General features: G+C 36.4%; 1 protein-coding gene across 3 annotated transcripts in view; it reads left to right on the top strand.

Moving 5' to 3' along the window:
- Nucleotides 1-20,907, top strand: part of CA1 (carbonic anhydrase 1) — a 55,210-nt gene extending 34,303 nt beyond the window's left edge. For 2 of the 3 annotated variants that reach the window (XM_032610673.1, XM_032610674.1), the window contains 7 exons: nucleotides 11,228-11,288; nucleotides 11,784-11,981; nucleotides 13,320-13,438; nucleotides 15,908-16,003; nucleotides 16,738-16,800; nucleotides 19,349-19,504; nucleotides 20,452-20,907. In XM_032610673.1, the coding sequence (XP_032466564.1) occupies nucleotides 11,252-11,288; nucleotides 11,784-11,981; nucleotides 13,320-13,438; nucleotides 15,908-16,003; nucleotides 16,738-16,800; nucleotides 19,349-19,504; nucleotides 20,452-20,568 (786 nt within the window). In that variant the 5' untranslated portion in view covers nucleotides 11,228-11,251 and the 3' untranslated portion in view covers nucleotides 20,569-20,907. Of the gene's footprint in view, nucleotides 1-4,530; nucleotides 4,614-11,227; nucleotides 11,289-11,783; nucleotides 11,982-13,319; nucleotides 13,439-15,907; nucleotides 16,004-16,737; nucleotides 16,801-19,348; nucleotides 19,505-20,451 lie in introns of all 3 variants that reach the window. The other variant, XM_032610675.1, reaches the window with a different exon arrangement.
- Nucleotides 20,908-21,126: the final 219 nt, after the last annotated feature.

The following is a 21,126-nucleotide window of genomic DNA, read 5'->3' as shown; positions in this document are numbered from 1 at the left end:
GTCCCAGAGGTCTCTGAGACTGTCCTCAGTTCTTTTCATTCTTTTTTCTTTATTCTGCTCTGCAGTAGTTATTTCCACTACTTTATCTTCCAGGTCACTTATCCGTTCTTCTGCCTCAGTTATTCTGCTATTGATCCTATCTAGAGTGATTTTAATTTCATTTATTGCATTGTTCATCGTTGCTTGTTTCATCTTTAGTTCTTGTAGGTCCTTGTTAACTGTTTCTTGCATTTTGTCCATTCTACTTCCAAGATTTCGGATCATCCTTACTATCATTATTCTGAATTCTTTTTCAGGTAGATTGCCTATTTCCTCTTCATTTGTTAGGTCTGGTGGGTTTTTATCCTGCTCCTTCATCTGCTGTGTGTTTTTCTGTCTTCTCATTTTGCTTATCTTACTGTGTTTGGGGTCTCCTTTTTGCAGGCTGCACTTTCGTAGTTCCCGTTGTTTTTGATGTCTGTCTCCAGTGGCTAAGGTTGTTTCAGTGGGTTGTGTAGGCTTCCTGGTGGAGGGGACTAGTGCCTGTGTTGTGCTGGATGAGGCTGGATCTTGTCTCTCTAGTGGGCAGGTTCACGTCTGGTGGTGTGTTTTGGGGTGTCTGTGGCCTTATTATGATTTTAGGCAGCCTCTCTGCTAAAGGGTGGGGTTGTGTTCCTGTTTTGCTAGTTGTTTGGCATAGGTTGTCCAGCACTGTGGCTTGCTGGTCGTTGAGTGAAGCTGGGTGCTGGTGTTAAGATGGAGGTCTCTGGGATATTTCCACTGTTTAATATTATGTGGAGCTGGGAGGTCTCTTGTTGACCAGTGTCCTGAAGTTGGCTCTCCTACCTCAGAGGCAGAGCCCTGACTCCTGGCTGGAGCACCAAGAGCCTTTCATCCACACAGCTCAGAATAAAAGGGAGAAAAAGTAGGGAGAATTAGTAGAAGTATGAGTAAAGAAAGAAGGAAAGGAGGAAAGGAAGGAAGGAAGAAAGAAGCAAAGAAGGAAAGAAAGGAGGGAGGGAGGGAGGGAGGGAGGAAGGAAGGAAGGAGGGAAAGAAGGAAAAAAGACAGAAAGAAAGATGATACAGTAAAAATAAAATAAAGTATAATATAGTTATTGAATTAAAAAATATTTAGAAAAAAAAAAAAAAAAGGGACGGATAGAACCTTAGGACAAATGTTGGAAGCAAAGCTATACAGAGAAAATCTTACACAGAAGCATACACATACACCTTCACAAAAAGAGGTAAAGGGGGAAAAATCATAAATCCTGCTCCCTGAGACCACCTCCTCAATTTGGGGTGATTCGTTGTCTAAAGGAGGGAGGGAAGGAAGGAAAGAAAGAAAGAACGAAGGTAAAGTATAATAAAGTTATTACAATTAAACTTAATTATTAAGAAAAAGAATTTTTAAAAAAAAGTCATGGACGGATAGAGCCCTAGGACAAATGGTGGAAGCTAGAGTATACAGACTAGATGTCACACAGGAGCATACACGTACACCTTCACAAAAAGAGGAAAAGGGAAAAAAATCATAGATTTCGCTCCTAAATTCCACCTCTTCAATTTGGGATCATTCCTTGTCTATTCAGGTATTCCACAGATGCAGGGTATATCAAGTTGATTGTGGAGCTTTAATCCGCTGCTTCTGTGGCTGCTGGGAGAGATTTCCCTTTCTCTTCTTTGTTTTCACAGCTCACAGGAGCTCAGCTTTGGATTTGGCCCTGCCTCTGCGTGTAGGTCGCTGGAGGGCGTCTGTTTTTTCGCTCAGACAGGACGGGGTTAAAGGAGCCGCTGATTCGGGGCCTCCGGCTCACTCAGGCCGGGGGTTGGGGGATGGGGGAAGGAGGGGCACTGCGTGCGGGGCCGGCCTGCGGCGGCAGAGGCAGCGTGACGTTGCGGCAGAGGCCGGCGTGACGTTGCACCAGCCTGAGGCCCGCCGTGCGCTGTCCCGGGGAAGTTGTCCCTGGATCCCGGGAACCTGGCAGTGGCGGGCTGCACAGGCTCCGCGGAAGAGGGGTGTGGAGAGTGACCTGTGCTCGCACACAGGCCCCTTGGTGGCGGCAGCAGCAGCCTTAGCGTCTCCCGCCCGTCTCTGGGGTCCGCGGTTTTAGCCGCGGCTCGCGCCCGTCTCTGGGGTTTGCGCTTTCAGCCGCGGCTTGCGCCCGTCTCGGGGGCTTGCGCCCTCAGCCGCGGCTCGCGCCCGTCTCTGGGGTTTGTGCTTTCAGCCGCGGCTCGCGCCCGTCTCGGGGGCTCGCGCCCTCAGCCGCGGCTCGCGCCCGTCTCTGGGGTTCGCGCTTTTAGCCGCGGCTCGCGCCCGTCTCTGGAGTTCCTTTAAGCAGCGCTCTTAGACCCCTCTCCTCGCGCACCAGGAGACAAAGAGGGAAGAAAAAGTCTCTTGCCTCTTCGGCCGGTGCAGGCTTTTCCCCGAACTCCCTCCGGGCTAGTCGTGGTGCACTAACCCCTTCAGGCTATGTTCAAGCCGCCAACCCCAGTCCTCTCCCTGAGCTCCGTCCAAAACCAAAACCCGAGCCTCAGCTCGCAGCCCCGCCCGCCCCGGTGGGTGAGCAGACAAGCCACTCGGGCTGGTGAGTGCCGGTCAGCACCGATCGTCTGTGCAGGAGTCTCCCCGCTTTGCCCTCCGCACCCGTCGCTGTGCACTACTCCGCGGTCCCGAAACTCCCCCCTCTGCCTCCCGCAGTCTCCGCCCGCGGAGGGGCTTCCTAGTGTGTGGAAACTTTTCCTCCTTCACAGCTCCCTCCCACTGGTGCAGGTGCCGTCCTTATTCTTTTGTCTCTGTTTTTTCTTTTGCCCTACCCAGTTACGTGGGGAGTTTCTTGCCTTTTGGGAGGTCTGAGGTCTTCTGCCAGCCTTCAGTAGGAGTTCTGTAGGAGTTGTTCCACGTGTGGATGTATTTCTGGTGTATCCGTGGGGAGGAAGGCGATCTCCGCGTCTTACTCTTCCGCCATCTTCAAGGTCCCCCCTCTGAACTCTTTTTTAATAATGAAGTACAAAGTGATGAAACACTATTTTTAGTTTGATTTTATAATTCGTCACTGGAAAGGATGCTTGATACAGAGCTTGAAGACACTGTTCTAACACTTACATCTAACTTTGGTTAAGTACCTTAACTTTCTCATCTGTGAAAGCCTCTTTCTTCATTTTGAAAGAGGGATACTAACATTTGTTCTACTCAGCTCACAATCTTCTTAAAAGTTATAAGTAAGATCATGTGAGTATAATTACAGTGAGTAAAAACCCCTTTCTATGGGCCTGTTCTAGAAGAAAGGGTTTTTTCTTGAAAAGCATCTATAATCATTTCATTTATTTCTTACCCATTTCTTAGAGAAAAAAAAAACAAACCCTAGGGAGGATTATGTCCCATGGTTTTAAGGCTGATTAGCTAATATACTTCATCAGTCAAAGTCCTGGAAGTTCTGACACAGACCTGTGTCCTCAACTCTCAGGGTCATTTAACTCTCCCATCCAATTTAACCACAACCCATACAGTTTTCTATTATTAGTAGTACACTCAGTGAAAATATAATAGCTATGTTTTACTGTGCATCTGCTATGTGCCTTTATCTCTAATCCTCATAAAAAAGCAAAACCTTCAAGGTAAGTACAATCATTAACCCGCTTCACAATAAAGAAATAGAATGACTCAGAGAAATTAGGTTAGACAGACAAATTTTGGTTAATGCTAACACCTGAAAATAGCTGTGACTCTAAAGAAAGTCTTTAGAGACCAAAGGAGCATTGTAGCTATGGCTTCATCCACATAGGTGTCTGTATTCACTCTTTTTTTTGTTTTTAACATCTTTATTGGAGTATAATTGCTTTACAATGGTGTGTTAGTTTCTGCTTTATAACAAAGTAAATCACTCTTTTAAGATCAGTAAAGGGGTTCACTGTAATGTACTTCTTCTGTACACTCTGAGTCATTTTGCAAACCAGTATTTCAATTACTGGTCTTGCCGCTTTTCTTTGGTAGCCCTACTAGGACAGGAATCAGTTAAGAGAGAACTAAAATGGCAACCTCTTGCATGTAGGCATGGATATTTCCACTACTAAAAGGCATTTGGTTATTATGCTTGTCTTCACTTAACCATGTATCCGACTTGAGCATTTGATTCAAAAACCCCTGCAGAGAACGTCACCACCCTGTTGTTAGCACATTGACCCAACAGATAAAAAAGCATCAAAAAAAAAAAAAAAAGAATGAAAAAAAGATTTTCTCCTCTGGAGTCAGGTACTAGTAAAAGCATTAAAGGATTTTTAAAATCTTATGAGGATAAAAACTAGTAAAACAGTAAATAATTTTTCAAGTGGCTGCTAATATTTGGTATTCTTCCTAAAAGAGGAAGGCATGTGAGGAAAATGACATTCCACTTAAAAGAGTGTTTGTAAAACTGTCCAGATGTGTTTTAAAATGTCACCTTGGAATGTTCGTTAAAACAGATTCTCAGGCCTCCTGTGAAGAGATTTTGATTCAGTAGTTGTTACTTCAGTATTAATAATGTCTTTGTTAATATAATCTAATGCTTAATAGGAATGCATAATAGCATCCTAATCAGGACCTAGGATCTTCAGAATGACTACTTATCATATCTACAGCTAACGCAACACTGAAAGGTTAGTTATATACTATAAAGGATGTTAGAAATAATTTTGTGCTCATGAAATTAGTGGTATCAAGAGTAATAAGTGACTAGAGAAAATTTGCTAGAACATGAACAAGATATATGAGTGGACAAGTACAACACTTGAATGCCATTGATGTAGTATGTAAGTCTAGGCCCCATTGGGTCTCAGTGGACCCAGCTGCCTGAACCAACAACAAAGATCACCAGTCCTGATATCATCAAAGCGTGTTTGAAGTGAGTCCTTCATTCAAGGTGCTGGGTGGTGAGCCTCACTTGCAGCAAGCCCTCCTGAAACTGCAGACAAGTCACATGACTATTTTGTGCCAATTTGCTACTAATGAATGTACAATGGAGGGGGTCTGATCAGAGACTTGCTTTCATTGAAACATATCTTTAGTAATTAGATTGTGAAGGCAGATTCCTATAGCCCCCGGATACGTCTAAAAAGGCTACCAATACCTACCAGCAGAGCTTGATATACGTTAGCAATCTAAATTGCACCAGGTCATCTCACAAAAGTAAGGGAGTGGATGAGACATGCATGTGTATTTTAATTCACATATATGTGAATCTGAGGCAGGTGATCTACAGATTGTACATTAAGAAACACGGGATTAAGAGAGGACATATTCAGTTGCAAATGTGTTTTAGAAATCTAGTCTTTGACAAAAGGGTTTGAGAGCTAACAGAATTATTTGGGGGAGTCAACAGAAAATGTTTTTAAATCTTCGGATAACTTTTAGGTAGATGGACTCCAACAAAGGTTGCATGAAACATCTTAAGATAAGGTGACTGATGTGACGGACCTTCACCTCCCTTAATATTTACATTTGAGAATTTATCTCCTTTCATGTTTACATGTGGGATTTAGTTTAATCTGTGGCAAGCAGATGTCTTTTACTCAATTGTTTGAATTTCAGGCCACATGCAATGACTTGAACTATTTTATTTTATTTCATGTATTTATATTATGTATTTACCTGAGAATTAAAATCAAACTTTTTTTTGAGGCTGAAGTTAATCATTTACATTTGTGTAGTATTGTAAGGTTTATTAAGGATTATGCATGTTATTTTCTTTTGAGATGAAAAATATTGCTTAATTATGTCATCTGTTATAGAGGAGCTCATCAATTCCCTGAACAGTTATAGGAGATAAGACAAATATTATTTTGTCTGTTTTAAAAATAAATATAAAGATGGTACAATTAATCTGCACAAGTTACCCATTCATCCAGTAGAAGAGACTCCTAACAATTAGCTTAAAAGTGCACAAGCCATAAGAACCTGCTGTATAAAAAAAATAAATTAAATAAAATTCAAAAAAAATTTTTAATAAATATATTTTTTTAAAGTACACAGCCTATATTTTCAGTGTGTTCAGTATATATCACTCCAACCAGTAATTTCAATACATATGACAATCAACTAGGTATATTTAAAATGTAATGTTTTCAAAAGCAAGAAATTGTAAGAAATTGAATGCCTCTATGCTGTGGATTAAAATAGTTACCTATGTAGAGTTGACTAGGTTAATAAAAAATATTCATTAGTGAATTTTAGAACTGCCTTCAAAAATAAAAATAAAATGTTCCAAGGCAGGAAATATAAGGTTGAAAGTTTTTCTTTTATTACAGTAATAAAATCCATGAGTTATGGATCTGTGAAATTTCTATGTCAAAATTTCAAACCACATTTCAAGAGTTAAGTTTTGATACTTACAAAGTGTCAAAAAAGTTGACACTTATAAAGACCAACATTCTCACTCTCCCAGCAATGACTGACAGACACAAACGGGTCTCTTCATTCCTCCATTAATAGAACTGAGATAGGAAAGGCTCTTTTTCCTTAGTTCCAAATACGAACATGAGTTCACCTCCAGCAAAACTCATTCACACACCCCTGAGTTCAGACCAGTACGTTTGGGTGGGTGCAGTCCCTGATGAGTGTTTTTTCTTCTAAGTCTTTATAGAAATACAATAATTGAAGTTTAAAATGACCAATTAATTGTTCTCTCTAAAGTATTTATTGAACACCACTGTTTTCCATGCAGTGATTTAAAAAAATAAAATGCTCCATCATTATCCAGGTGTCATTATAGAGATGGTTATAGATATTAAGCAAGTAAACAAATGAATTTCAGTATGCAAAAAATATTAATAATTTCAGGATGCAACAAATGCTATGAAAGAAAGAAGACAGACTGAATTAATAGAGTGACTGAGAAGCAGGGGTATATTAAATTTAGACATCAGGAAACTTGTCTCTGAGGAGGTGAAATGTGAGCCTGTGTAAAGATCTGGATACAGAGGCATCCAGACAGAGGGGACAGCAAGTGCAAAAGTCCTAAAATGGGAACAAGCTTGGTATGGATGGAAACAAAGACATCCACTGGAAAGAATAAAGTTGGTAAGACATCTTGTTACAAGTGGAGAGAAAGACCAGTTTGGAAGAAATAATAACTGTGAAATCCTGATAAACCATCCTGCCATTTAAACTGATTCAGCAGAATTTCCAATTGTCTTACTGCAGAAATGTACAAGATAATATAACCATTTTCCATGACCCACTTCTCCACTAGAAATAAGCTTTCTCTTGTCACCCTAAACAATATCAATTCTGGGGAAGCAGGGAAATTAGGGAGCAAAGTGAGAGTTATGCCAAATTTAATAAACATGACACTTGATTTTCACTATGTATATTTCCTTATTTTAGGGCAAATATGGGTCCCAGGGAAACCACCTATCCTTATGGAATGCTAAGGATTATAGAAATGTATTGCCTTTTGGAATTTCTTTTCAGTGGTTAGACACAGCACTCTTTCACATTCCTAGTTCCTTCCATACCAAAGAATTATTTTTTAATTATAAATTTAAATTTGAAACTCATCATAATTTACTTGCCTGCATAAGAGTTCATGCTTTCAGTTTTAAAAGACTGAAGTAGGAATCAGAGGAAAATGTTCATTTAAGAGATTAGGAGGAAAAAAATTCATATAAGAAATGCTTAATATAATTTAAAATTAGCTAAACATGGTTTTCAAATTTTGTAAAACACTGAGAAAATGTCTCTGCTTTTTTGAAAACATTTCAGGGCCCTAAGAAATCTTCAACAAAGTTAGTTGATGCTACTCAATAAATAAATGTAATAAGCTATTAAGTAACTTTATGTATTTGTGTATTTATGTATGTATGTATTTATTTATTTTATTGGCCACAGGCCCATGTGGGATCTTAGTTCCCCAACCAGGGATTGAACCCTCAGCCCCTGCATTGGGAGAGCAGAGTCCCAACCACTGGACTGCCAGGGAAGTCCTATTAAGTAACTTTAAAGCAAATGTTTTATAGACAGCCTGTTAAAATGGTGGTGTAATAAAATAGAGAAGAGGATGTATTTATGGGTTTTAGAGATAACCAGAAATGGATTCAAATCCTGACTCTTCTCCTTGAATTTTCTGAGCCTCAGTTATTCCTCTTTAAAAGTGGGGTGAGACTAACCTAACCTTTAGGTCTACTGTGAGAACTGAATTAAGTTATTATTTTAAAGGATCTGACAGATGGTAATTATTCAATGAACAAAAGTCTTTTCTAGCCTTCTTCAGTACCCCTAGATGAGTGCACAGTGAAATAGCTCTTCTTAATAATAATAGTAAATCTTTTATCACTTTTCATAATTCTTTTTGCTTGTGTGTTTGTTGCAAGAATTTTATGTATTGTGAAAGAAGGTCAAGAGATAAAATTATGGCATATGGTTAAAGGGAAAGTTAATATTAACATTTTATCTTTAAATATTTTTTTCAGTAAATATTTGGCCTCTTAAAATTCCATTTCATAAGGTAAAGGAAGAAATCTTTCTTTCCCTTCTACCCTCAGCCCATTAATACATTTTCATCAAATTTGCAAATTAAACCAATGTAATTATTAAAATTAAACATTCTGCACATCATTCTTTCGACATTTAAAAATCTCTATTTAAAGTACTACAATTGTTTTCTCCATATTATTGACATATAATTGGCATATAACTTGATACTTCTAAGAGTTACCAATTAGCCAATTCTCTAGCAAAATTATTTACGTAGTTTTACATTACTTTTTTAAAAACTATAGGTTTTTCCATCAGCCTACTTGCTCCTGATTCAATTCCATGTACATACGGATTTATTTGGAATATTCTAACAGGGAAAAAAAAACCTTCTTCAATATGTGTTTATATACTTGATGGTTTTAGGGAATAAACTGTTTAGATTAGAAGAGCAGAGGCTGTATAGACTGAACTCCTTGGTATGCAAAAGCAGTCCAAAGATCACAGGCCTAGAAAAGTATACTGTGAGGAGACTACAGGTGAAAGTAAAGAGAACACAAAGTGAGACATATTGGATTTAGTACAGATATTAAGCTGAAAGAGGCAAAGTTTGTAAGCAGAAAAAGAGGGATAAAAGTAAATGGGAGGAGTGTTATGTTAGGACTTAAACCATAGGTGCTCATTAAATTTTACATCCTTTCTCTATATAGTTTTCTGCTTGTAGATGTACACAAACACACCCTGGGTACATAATGGAATAAAGGGTCATAATGGTTAGGGTTCAAGGTAATTTAGTACCTAAAACTTTAAATAAAATACAATCCCATATGTATGTTAAAATATTCATGTGATGAATTATCACATAATCATGTAATGAAAAGGAAGTTGTCCTTTTTTCCAAATAGGTTGATTAATATAGTAGTTAGATTTAAAGTTACTTTTAACAAAGTAGCAATTAGGAGGCATCTGGCAAAGAGTTGCCTGTTTCTATCACTCCATGAGCTTCTGGCCAACCTGAGACTCTGGGTCTAGAATGAAGTAGCCCAAGGGTCAAGTCTGACTACTGGTCATCTTAAGCCAGACCAGACCAGATTAACCAATCCAATCCTCCAGAAAACAGAATCAAGTTGAGGTCAATGGGCATTTGTTGATAGTGGAAGGTTAAGAAAGAGTACAAGCTTTGGAGTTAGACAGATCTAAGTTTAAACCCTAGGCTTGTAAGATATAAGCAGCCACTTACAAGCTTTGCATAGCCCTGAGGAATTGCCTTCAATTTCCTCTTATGTGGAATACACATTCTAATGCCTAATTTGGTTATTGTGAGAATTAAATGAATTACTGCATATAAACTGTTTAGCCTAGCATTTGAGTAATACTGGACCTTTAATAAATGGTACCTTTAAAAAAAGTTCCCTTTTAAGTAATAGTTTCTTCTGCCTACTAAAGTGTGGAATGGAAGCTTGGGCCTCTTCCAACTTTGTTCAAGAGCCATACATAGTCCATCTGCATCTGAGCTAGTTGGCTATCATTAGCCAAAAGGGACAAACAATGTGCCTCTGGTCAGCCTTGCTAAAAATTGTGCCAGATTCACTTATTTCAGAAAGCCTAGGTAACTCAGAAAATTCCAGAGTGTGAAAGGAAGTATGACTACCAAGGCATGGAAATCAGTCATTACTATGGAAGCTTATATTTTCTGATTGTGTTTCCTCTGAGCACATTAAGAGCCTTGGAAATATGGACCTAGGCAGTCTGACACATACTAATTTGTTTTCTTTGCCTCCTTGAAAAGTCCTGTAGATCTTTTCATCACTCAACAGGTGGCAAGTCTCACCTTGGTCCAAGCTTAAATTGGACTTAAGAGAATTGTGGGCATAGAAAGAGAATTAGGGATCATCCACCTCATAGCTCACCCAGTGTGGCATTCAGCAGAGGTGTAGTAAAGAAAACAACTGGACTTGGAGGCTCAAGTCTTGGCTTCTTGGCTTCTTGCTAGTTGTGGTGAAGACCCTCAACATCTCTCAGCCACAAGATGATAATTCTCACTGTATAGGATTTATGAGTGTAGTGGTGATGGTAAAATAACATAATATGAAAGTGCTCTATAAATTGTATAGAACTATACAGAAGAAAGCCTTCTATTCCAGTAGACCTGTATTTGATGTGTAAAATAAATATTGGAACATATTTAATTTCAATATTAATAAAATCTTCTCCATTTATGAATCCCAACTCCTTTAAAAATGGACTTTATTCTCATCATGTGTCTTTGAAATGTACCATTATGAATAATATATATTACAAATAATTAGTGATTCTGTTACCTGATTTTAAATTAACATCATGATACTTGTTCTGATCAGCCTGTAAACACGCAAATTATTCTTCTTACTAAATTACTGTTGCTAGTATTGCTTAAGTGTCCAGCAAGGGTAAAAATTAGAAATCTCAAGTGCACAGTCATTTTCAGTTAGAAATTCAAAGAATCATATATGATAATAGTCAGCCATATCTTCTACTAACATGAGAGAAACAGCGCTTGGCTTTATAAAAGCTAAGATTTCCATATTTCTCTCTTACAATATAAGAAAATAAAACAATTGGAACTGACCTTGCCCTTGTGGGCTTCTTTTACAATATCTTTTTTTTTTTACATGCATATACTTCCTGATAGGTAGAGATGATGAAATAGTAACCTATTAAGGACAGAGACGGTTCTATAAAAACCCACAAGTTGTGGTTTCAGTTGTCTACTGCACATTCAGTTGCAGTTAGTTATTTCCGGTATTATCTTTGTTTTCAGAAAAAGAAAACTAAGTAGAAGATAATGGCAAGTCCTGACTGGGGATATGATGGTGAAAATGGTAAACATTCTTCTGTTCATGTAGATCAAATAACAGCCTCTTCCCTTTTCCAATAAAAGAGATTTTGAGCACTTAAAGTACCTATGTAGTCATAGATTAATGGTTTGGTTTGCCTGACTTTGAATTATAATAGCTCTGCATGTATTTTTAGCAGTTGTCCTTTGGGTCATTGTTGTCTACAAAATGCATTCTGTCTCTCTTCCTCTCTCTCCCTCTGTCTCTCTCTCCATATGTGTATATGAAAAATCTATTGCTATAACGGTAAAATATGTATAGTCTGATCCCACAGACTATGAGCATATTATTTGTATTGACAAATACACCATTTTATAGTATAGCATAGAAAAGGGGCATTCTCAAACACTGAAGTTCCATTAAGTTAAACAGAATATCATTTAAGATCCTCAGTAAATCCTAATCTAATAAACAAAGTTATATTCCTAAAACATTGGATTTGATCAAGTTTTGATTGTAAGTGTATGTTTGTCCTGGTAGGTCCTGAACAGTGGGGCAAGCTGTACCCCATCGCAAATGGAAATAACCAATCTCCCATCGACATCAAAACCAGTGAAACCAAACATGATGCCTCTCTCAAACCTATCAGTGTCTCCTACAGTCCAGACACAGCCAAAGAAATCATCAATGTGGGACATTCCTTCCATGTAAACTTTGAGGACAATGATAATCGATCAGGTGAGCCAAAAGACCCTTCTAATTTTTCTTCGACTTTACTGGGGAAATTAAAACAATAGGGCTTTAAGAAACACAAACGACCATCTGCAGTCTTTTGTGCACATGTGTAACGTTGCTGGAATCTGGTAAGGCATCTTGAATATCTAGAAAATTTACAAGTGGTAAAGATGATTTTGGGGACTCCCAGATCTGTCTTTTTTCAGTCCTTCTCCTTTTCAGGGACACTATTCCATTTCTTCTTGTTTCCATTGTCTTTTTGCTCACTTCACACCCTCTGAATAAACAGTAGCTTTTCAAAAAGGTCTATGGACCATCATGAATATAAAAACTGAAAAGGTAAATATTTTCTAATCGAGATGAGGGTGGAGGAGCCTAGTAGGGAAGAAAAACAGAGGTGAAGAATATATTTATTTGTGTGACCAGAAAAATGGCTCCGTAACTGTGAAGTGACAGTAAGAAAATGGTCTTGTGTGCATCTTGCATGGAACAATTCTGTGCATAAGTATACTTGTCTATATTCCCCTCTCCTTACTAGGCCATAGTACTGAATTATCTTCATATCTCAGAATCTAGCACATAGTAAAATTTTCAAAACTGTTTACTGAATAATTTATTAAATGACAATTCCATAAAACAACTCTACTGACAAAAGGCAAAATCTGTTTTAGCACTTTCCTACAAGGTTATGAGCCTAAATTTTAGACACCTTGCAGCTATGTCCATTGTTAGGATTAGGTCTTGTATTATGTGTGTTTTATTAATCATATGATTGGATAGACTCTCTAAAGAAACATGGTCATTCAATGTTAGAATTTTAAAAGTGACCTTACTGTTCTGCTGGAATATTCTTTTGGTCCCTGGCTAGGGATTCTCAACAAAGCTGTCAAGATACCCTCTTGTGTCCTGATCAGTTACAAGGTATGTGTTGAGTAATTTGTTACTAAAAATAAATTACTAAAGATTTTGATGCATACTGCCCACTACTGTCTTTGTTAAAAGAATGAATGAATGAACTTGCAAATTAAAGCAGATTCAAGGAAAGCCATGTAATCATATAATTCACTCATTTTCCAATATGCTTTCTTGAAGGCAGAAAAAGGTAAAATTACAGCTCATGTGCTGAGAATTATATATAATTCATGCACTATCGTAGGGTGCACCATACATATGAAGACCATCATTGTGGATGTGGGGAAAAAAACCAACAAGATGGAAACTTTGGTGCTACTGTTTGTTTTCATTTCTACTCAATCCAATTTAATGTTAGTTTATATTAAATGCAAAGATAAGCTGGAGCTTATGATTGTAACACTAACAGTAGTTTCCTTTTTCTTCTAGTGCTGAAAGGCGGTCCTCTCTCTGAAAGCTATAGGCTCCATCAGTTCCATTTTCACTGGGGTGTCAAAGATGACTATGGTTCTGAGCACTTGGTGGATGGAGTCAAATATTCTGCAGAGGTAAGGTAGCTTAACGAGTGAGCGAGAACTACACTGAGAGTCCTCCCAGAAGCAGCTCCCTTATAACATGAGACTCCATTCTAATGGCTCCAAAGGAATGAGCATTCTGGTCCCTGAAAAGCACTCCCAGGCTCCATTAAAATAAAATACAGACACACTGTGTTTGGCAATAGAGGGAAATTTTCATGTGAAAGAGGCAGGTGAACTTGGAGTCAGACTCATGAACCCCAGAATACTCTTTCATTTCAGAATGCCTTGAAAAGTTATCTTGATGTCAGGCTAGCCTCAAGGGGAAATGCTGCTCTCCTTTTAAAACTCCGACCTCCAAATGGAACACACCATCATTCTCTTCTTATTTAAATGTTCAAGTTTGGACACACCAGTAGCATAGGTGTAGCTAGGCTGGAACACTTCAGTAAGACTCTACTAAGAGTGCAAATTTAATCACAGGAGTCATCACAGAGTAGCATACTCTAGATGAGGGTTTGAGGTTCCCTGGCTCAGGCCACTACCCTCTGGCCTCTTGATTCATCCCCACATGGAAGTTTGTGATCCAATTCAAGACATTCTGTCTGTATATCCATAGGAAAATAAAGAACATTTGCATCAAACTGTCAACAGAGGGTATGGGAGACTAAAAACAAAGAACTTTTGCTCTTCATATGTATGAATATACAATACATTTGTACCAATATAGACTGGTTGGCTTTTTTATTTTACTTTTATAAAATGAGTTCGTAATACATATAGTTTTCCAACATGCTTTTTTTTCACTTACCAATTTATCATGATCATTTTTTCAAGTCTGTAGGTTTAATTGTACCTCTTCTTTTACTGTCTGTACAATATTTCAGTGTATGCATATGTTAGAATTTATTAACTGAGCCTTACATATGGACAATTACAATGCCTTTTCCTTTTTGTTCTGTTCTTTTTGCTTTTACCAAAAAAAAAAAAATGCTGCAATAAATACATCTGTACATGTATCTTACACCCTAGTGAAAGCAATTATGTAGGGCAGATTTTCATAAGAGGGATTGTTAGGTACAGGGTTATGCATTTTTCATTTTAATAGAGGATTTGGGAATAGTATACAAATATAACTTACTTTATGTTACATTGTAAAGCCAGGCTAATGACTTTCAATGTTGCAGAAATCCATTAAATGTATTTTTCCTATTTCTCCTCCATAAAATTGAAGGTGGACTAAAATCAAATGGGCTGAAAGCCTAAATTAGTATTAGTAGCATCTTTGGGGGAGGACATTTGGTTGTATTTAATTAAGAAATATAAACTGGTGATTCTCTCATTTAATTTGAGAAAAATAAAATTAATCCAGGGTAGAGACGACAGGCACTTAGCCACAAAGTTCAACATATGACAGGTGGTGGGATGGAGGATGGAAGGGAGAGCAGGAGAGAGGGAGACGTGGGGAGAAAGAGAGAGAGAAGAGACAAAGAAGAGGGGAAGAGGGGAGGGGCGGGGAGGGTAGGGGAAGAGAGGGCAAGGGAGGGGAGGCAAGAGAAGGAAAGGGAAGGGAAGGGAGGAGAAGGGAAGGGAAGGGAAAGGAAGGGAAGGGAAGGTCAGGAAAAGATTTTTTCAGAACTGGTATTTGAGTTCAGCCTTAATTCAAGTCAAAATACTGCTGTTGAAAGATTATGGGGAAGGACACCCCAGAGAAAATCAGCAGCTAATGCAAAGACTCAAAGTTGTGAACCAAGTGAAGGGGTATAATCTATGAGATGTGCTGAAAGATGGATGTTGATAAATGGAGAAAAGTATGAAATTAATGACAACTGTTGTATTTTTTGGTTGAGCAATTAGATGGTGGTGCCTTTTCCTAAGAAGGGAAAATGAAACAGGTCTGGCAAGGAGGAAGTCAAGAGTTCTAGTTTGGCCATATTAAGTTTGAGACTCATATTAAACATCCATCTGGAGATATCAAGAAAGTATCAAGAAGACATACACACATACTTGGGTATACAAGTCTAGAGTTCCACAGAGAGGTTAGGCTGGAGATGTTGGCTTGAGATGTGTCTGGATATGCCCAAGAGAATCTGTCCTTGGCCAAGACTCCAGATACTTCAGGAACCCCTTCTCATAAAGTTACTAAGTACCTCAAGTGAGAGAAAATTAAGTTTTTGTCCCCAAACTAGTTAGCCAGAATTCCTGATCTTCTTATATCAAAGTTTTTTTGAAAAAAGGAGTAATATTGAATAGTTATGATATTGTGAGAAAAGACATTTTACTTACTGGTTCCAGTATGTGCACTTGCCCACTCTGTTCAGCAAACAGATAACTCTTCTTAAGAGTGAGGACATAGCCCTTTCCATGCCCTGGATGAAGGGTCACATAAGTTTTATCTATCAAAGCCAAGATATATCTTTATATATTAACAAGTTAATGTCTAACTTACTTTTTACTTTCACAATGGTATAAATAACTACTCAACCACATTGTCATTTTTAGCTTCATATAGTTCACTGGAATTCTGCGAAGTACTCCAGCTTTGCTGAAGCTGCCTCACAGGCTGATGGTTTGGCACTTATTGGTGTTTTGATGAAGGTGAGTTATAGAGAGTTACAGAGCTCTGCTAAAACTATTTCTTACCAATCAGACCTCAAAATAGGATGAAATAAGGCAAAAGAATATTTGAGCCCTTTTTTTTTTTGGAAAGTTCCCCTTCTACTAATGGCTGACCACAGGTGAACAAACAGTTCCCTAGTGTATTTTAGTTTGTTTTCTCTTGACTTTTCCCACTTGAAGAGAGAAATAAATTTCAGGTAGAGATGAAATGAGAAGGTGTTGAAGGTGAAGCTAATTTTTTTTTTTTCAGCTCTTCCAAAGTCCCTTTCTTCTAAACTTCCTACCTCATAGAGTCAGGAGTTTATCAGTTTAGTGTTTCATAAGAAAAATATATTAAGAGGATTTTTGTCCCATAAAGAAAGTTCAATTGATATTTAAAATGGAAGATTTGTTCACGTCCTCTGTAGGAGAGTCCCTGAAAAGTTCTATAGGGAAGTTATTATTAAAGTGGGTATATTTGGGTGACTAACTTTTGGAATTATAGTGATTCTAGTTAACCTTTATTGAATACTAACAACATGACATTCATTGTACTAATTATAATTAATAGAACAAAAAGTAGGTTTGTTTTTGTATTACAGTTTTGTTAAATTCCTATATTTTGACTTGCATATTTTTTCTTCAGTTACTGTTTTTAATTGAAAAAAATTAACTAAATAGGATTTGACTTGATAACAATTTTTATCTCACACTTTATTTTTTTTAATCTCCAGGTGGGTCAGGCCAACCCAAACCTGCAGAAAGTACTTGATGCCCTAAAAGCAGTTAAAACTAAGGTAAATAGACTAATTAAGTTAGTTTAAATCAGAGAACAAGAATCCGCAGAACTACAGAAGTCATTTAATTGCATATTTGATGTTAGGAGTAGGAAGGCCGAAGCACAAACTACCAATCTGAAAATCAAGGTACTACTTAGATGTTCCTTGCTTCTGAAAAGGTCTCTGACTCAGATATTTGTTTTATTTTAGTTTTGTTTTTCATAGTTATTGGTCATCTATTTTGGCAGGATGAAGCCTGTAGAAGAATGGGTTTCATAGCTGTTCAAATTTGTTTAAAAACTATAACCAACTAAAATGTGAACTTTTTACATCATGGGGAAAGACATCTTTATTTTTTATCAATACAAAAATACAGAAGTTAAGGGTATTGTTTTAAAATCCCTTTAATATGCAGTGTCTGATAACCATGATTCCCCCTGTCAGCTTAAAAAAAAAAATATGGATTTTATGATATATTTAACCTTAGCTTTACTATTTTAATAGTAAATAGTTAAATCATATGTCAGAGATATGTCATTTTCTTTCATTGTATTTTTATATAAAATAAATCTAGTTCATGTTGAGTCTAAAAAAATTAATCTTCAAATGGATATATTATAAAGTGGAAAGTCTGAAGATAAATAAGCACTCAACTCAGGAATATAAAAAATAATATATGAAAAGAAAATAGAAGGAAATAATTAATGAAGATGAAGCAAAACATTAATAAAATAAGAAAGAAAATGAATATATACAAGGTAAAATTTTATTACTAAAATGAAAAGTTGATTCTTTGGATAAAAACAACCAAAAAACACACTTTTGGCAAGTTTGATGATGGAAAAAAAGGTACACATACAAAAAATTTATTAGAATTAAGGAATTGGGTCATAATTAAAGATGTGGTAAAAAGTTTTAAAAGAGAAAAATTTGTACACTTGACCCTTGAACAACATGGGTTTGAACTGCACAGGTCCACTTATTCATGGATTTTTTTTTTATAAATACATGCTATAGCACTACAAAATTGGCACTTAATTGAATCTGCTGATGCACAACTGTGGTTCTGAGGGATGACCATAAAGTTATACGTGGATTTTTGACTGTGCAGGGGTTCAGCACTCCTAACCCCCACATTGTTTAAGGGTCAGCTGTATAATACTATACCAGTAAATTTGAAAATTTAGATTAAAAGGATGAATTTCTAGGAAAATGCAGAGAAACTGACTCAAAATGTGTTGAAAGCCTAAACAGATCAAGAATCTAAAAAGAAATTGAAAAAATCGTATCTAGTGAAAGAAAACTCTAGGCCCAGACCACTTTATGGGGAAGTGTTACACAACTTTTAAGAAACAATCATGCCACTGTTAACTAAACTGCTCAGATGAGGGGACAGAAATCTTTATTTTGATTTAATTAAATGAAACCTAATACCCAAACTGGGTAAGAACACCACAAAAAGGAAATCATAGGCTAATCTTTCTTAGGAATATAGCTAAAATAAATATTAAAATCAGTTACAGCAAATCATATTCAACAGTATATTAAAAGAGCAATGTTTCCAAACTAGTAGACTTTATTTCCAGGATGCAAGGATAGTTTGATATTAGACTATCTTCCAATATAAGTCACTACAGTAACAAATTAAAGATGAAAAACCATATTACAAACTTGTTAGATGCTTGAAAAGCATTTGATAAAAATTCAATGCCAATTCCTGAAGATAAAAAAAAAAGAAAGAAGTCTCTGAAAACTTATTGAGCTTAAGAAAGAATATCACATACCAACTTGGATCAAACATCAAACTTAGTAGTGAAATATTTGAAGCCTTTCAATTTCAATCAAGAACAAGACCAGGGTGTCAATTGTGACCACCACAACTGACCATTACAATAAATGTCCTAATCAATGTAATAAAGAAAGGAAATAAATAAGAGTACATTTTTGGATAAATATTAGGGAAACAAAGACAAGTCTATCCTCAAGTGCAGAAGATATGATCATTGACATCGACCTGGAAAATACAAATCAAACAGGTAAAAAACAGAATTAATACACAAGTTTAATAAAGTTGACTACATAAAATATTATTACAAATATCAATTCATTTTCTATACACCAATATAACCAATCAGAAAAGAAAATACGAATAAATAGAATGAAGATAAAACATACCAATATACATGTCAATAAATATCTTTACCACTGGAACAGTATCTGGTATCATTCCTAGAGAAGCAATAAATGTTTTATACTGGAAATTAACTATTTTTTTAAAGAATACAGATAATAAAAACTTTTTGAATCTTTGCTTATCTTCAACCAAATGAAGAAGGAGGCCGATTGCTCAGGCAAAATTCCAGTGTAGCATATTTTCAATCTTCTATTACTTTTATTGTTTATATCCACAAACACACCAGTCATGAAATACTATATAGTAGAAAAATTGATTAAAATTTTAGCTAAGATCTATCTACCAAATAATATAACATATATGTCATATATGTAATGATGCAAATAGTTTATATCATGATATAATAATATATTACTTTTCTTTTCCTTTCAGGGCAAAAAAGCCCCATTCACAAATTTTGACCCTTCTGTTCTCCTTCCTTCATCCCGGGATTACTGGACCTACCATGGCTCTCTGACTCATCCTCCTCTTTATGAGAGTATAATCTGGATCATCTTTAAGGGAAACATCAGTATTAGCTCAGAACAGGTAGAGTATCAAAGGTGAATGAGTGAGCATTAGAAGTGCAAAGCAGGAATACCATTTCAATTCATAGTATTATTGGGGGAAATTATTATTTCAATTAGATTTTGAAGAGTTCATTTTCCCTTCCAACTGAAAAAGATTTATTTGTGACATAAGGTCTATTGAATAATCAAAAATAAAAGTGTATTTATAAACACTTTTTTTACTTTATGTAGAAAAATTATATGAGATTCAGAACTCTTGCTATTCTTTTTGCCTTAATAAGGAAAAATCCAACTTTGTTAAATATCTTCCTAAGAGTTTCAAAAACAAGAAAAAACTGGCACTAGAAGTACTATTAAGACTTTGGGGAATTGTGACTCTCAAATGGCATATTTTGATAGCTGACATGGGTTTTTGTTCTTTTTTGAAACTTAAGCTCGTAAATATTCAACAAAATATCTCATTAATTATTGTTTATAATTATGAAAATAGTAACTACCAATGATTGAGCAACTACTTTTATTAGGTTACTTATGTACGTTTTGTCAGTCAATTCTCATAACAAGCCTTTAGGGCAGGTGGTGTGACCTATTGGTAACTAACACTTCTTGAGCATATGCCATATGCCAAACACCATTCTAAGAACTTTACATGTATTGACCCATTTAGTCTTCACAACAATGCAATGAAATAGTACTATATGGAAACTGAGGCACCAAGCAGGTAAGTCTCTTACCCAAGAGTGAGAAAGCTGGTATTCTAATCCAGTCAATCATCGATAATTTAAGCCAAATGCCTAGTGCAAAGAAATGTGAAGGAATTTTTGGCTTCCTCCCTTCGTATCTGTGAACCACTGCAGTCTTCAACCTGATTTTCTAAATATCAGTGCATCAATTATACTAGAAGCAAAGTGTTCTGTGTAAATTTAATAGCTTTTGACTATTTAAATATTTTATCCTCCCTCCAAGCTGGCACAGTTCCGCAGTCTTCTATCAAATGTCGAAGGTGATAAAGAAGTCCCCATTAAGCACAACAACCGACCACCCCAGCCTCTGAAGGGCAGAACAGTGAAAGCTTCATTCTGATGGGCACAAGAAGAAATTTATCCTCCCTCAAGGAGGGAGGCTCTGCTTCTGATGTAATCCAATAAAGCAAGTTTTAACAAGTTTATTTTAATACTAGTAAGACAGCCTACTTTCAAATTTAATCTGCAGAACTAAAAAGCTTTAATTTTTATTCTTAATGCTTAACTCAAATAGTAATCTGTAAGTTTACAAAACTTGTGCTTAAATTTAAGTCTATTTTGTTGAATTCTTTATAACACAATTAATTTCTTAGTGATTTGTACTTAATTTCTTAGTTATTTGTATCTCTTTCCATTTTATTCATTTTAATTGAACTAATAAAATAATTGTATCCTTGTCTTCTTGTCTATTATGTACTCTATTTTTAAAAGGCATTAGGTTTCTACCTCATTTACATTTAAGAATTTTAAATGCTTTATTTGCAACATTATTTTGCCTCAAATGTAATAACCTAAGAGTAGCTTGAGATGAAATGTTGAGAATTCATTTGCTTACTCTTGAAGACAAAGACAGCTAGGATGACAATGGATTTAATATTATTATGCTGGGCCCATGTTG

Source organism: Phocoena sinus, chromosome 17, assembly GCF_008692025.1.
Source record: "Phocoena sinus isolate mPhoSin1 chromosome 17, mPhoSin1.pri, whole genome shotgun sequence".
Lineage (NCBI taxonomy): Eukaryota > Metazoa > Chordata > Mammalia > Artiodactyla > Phocoenidae > Phocoena > Phocoena sinus.
This window is presented reverse-complemented; position numbering and strand designations above follow the sequence as displayed.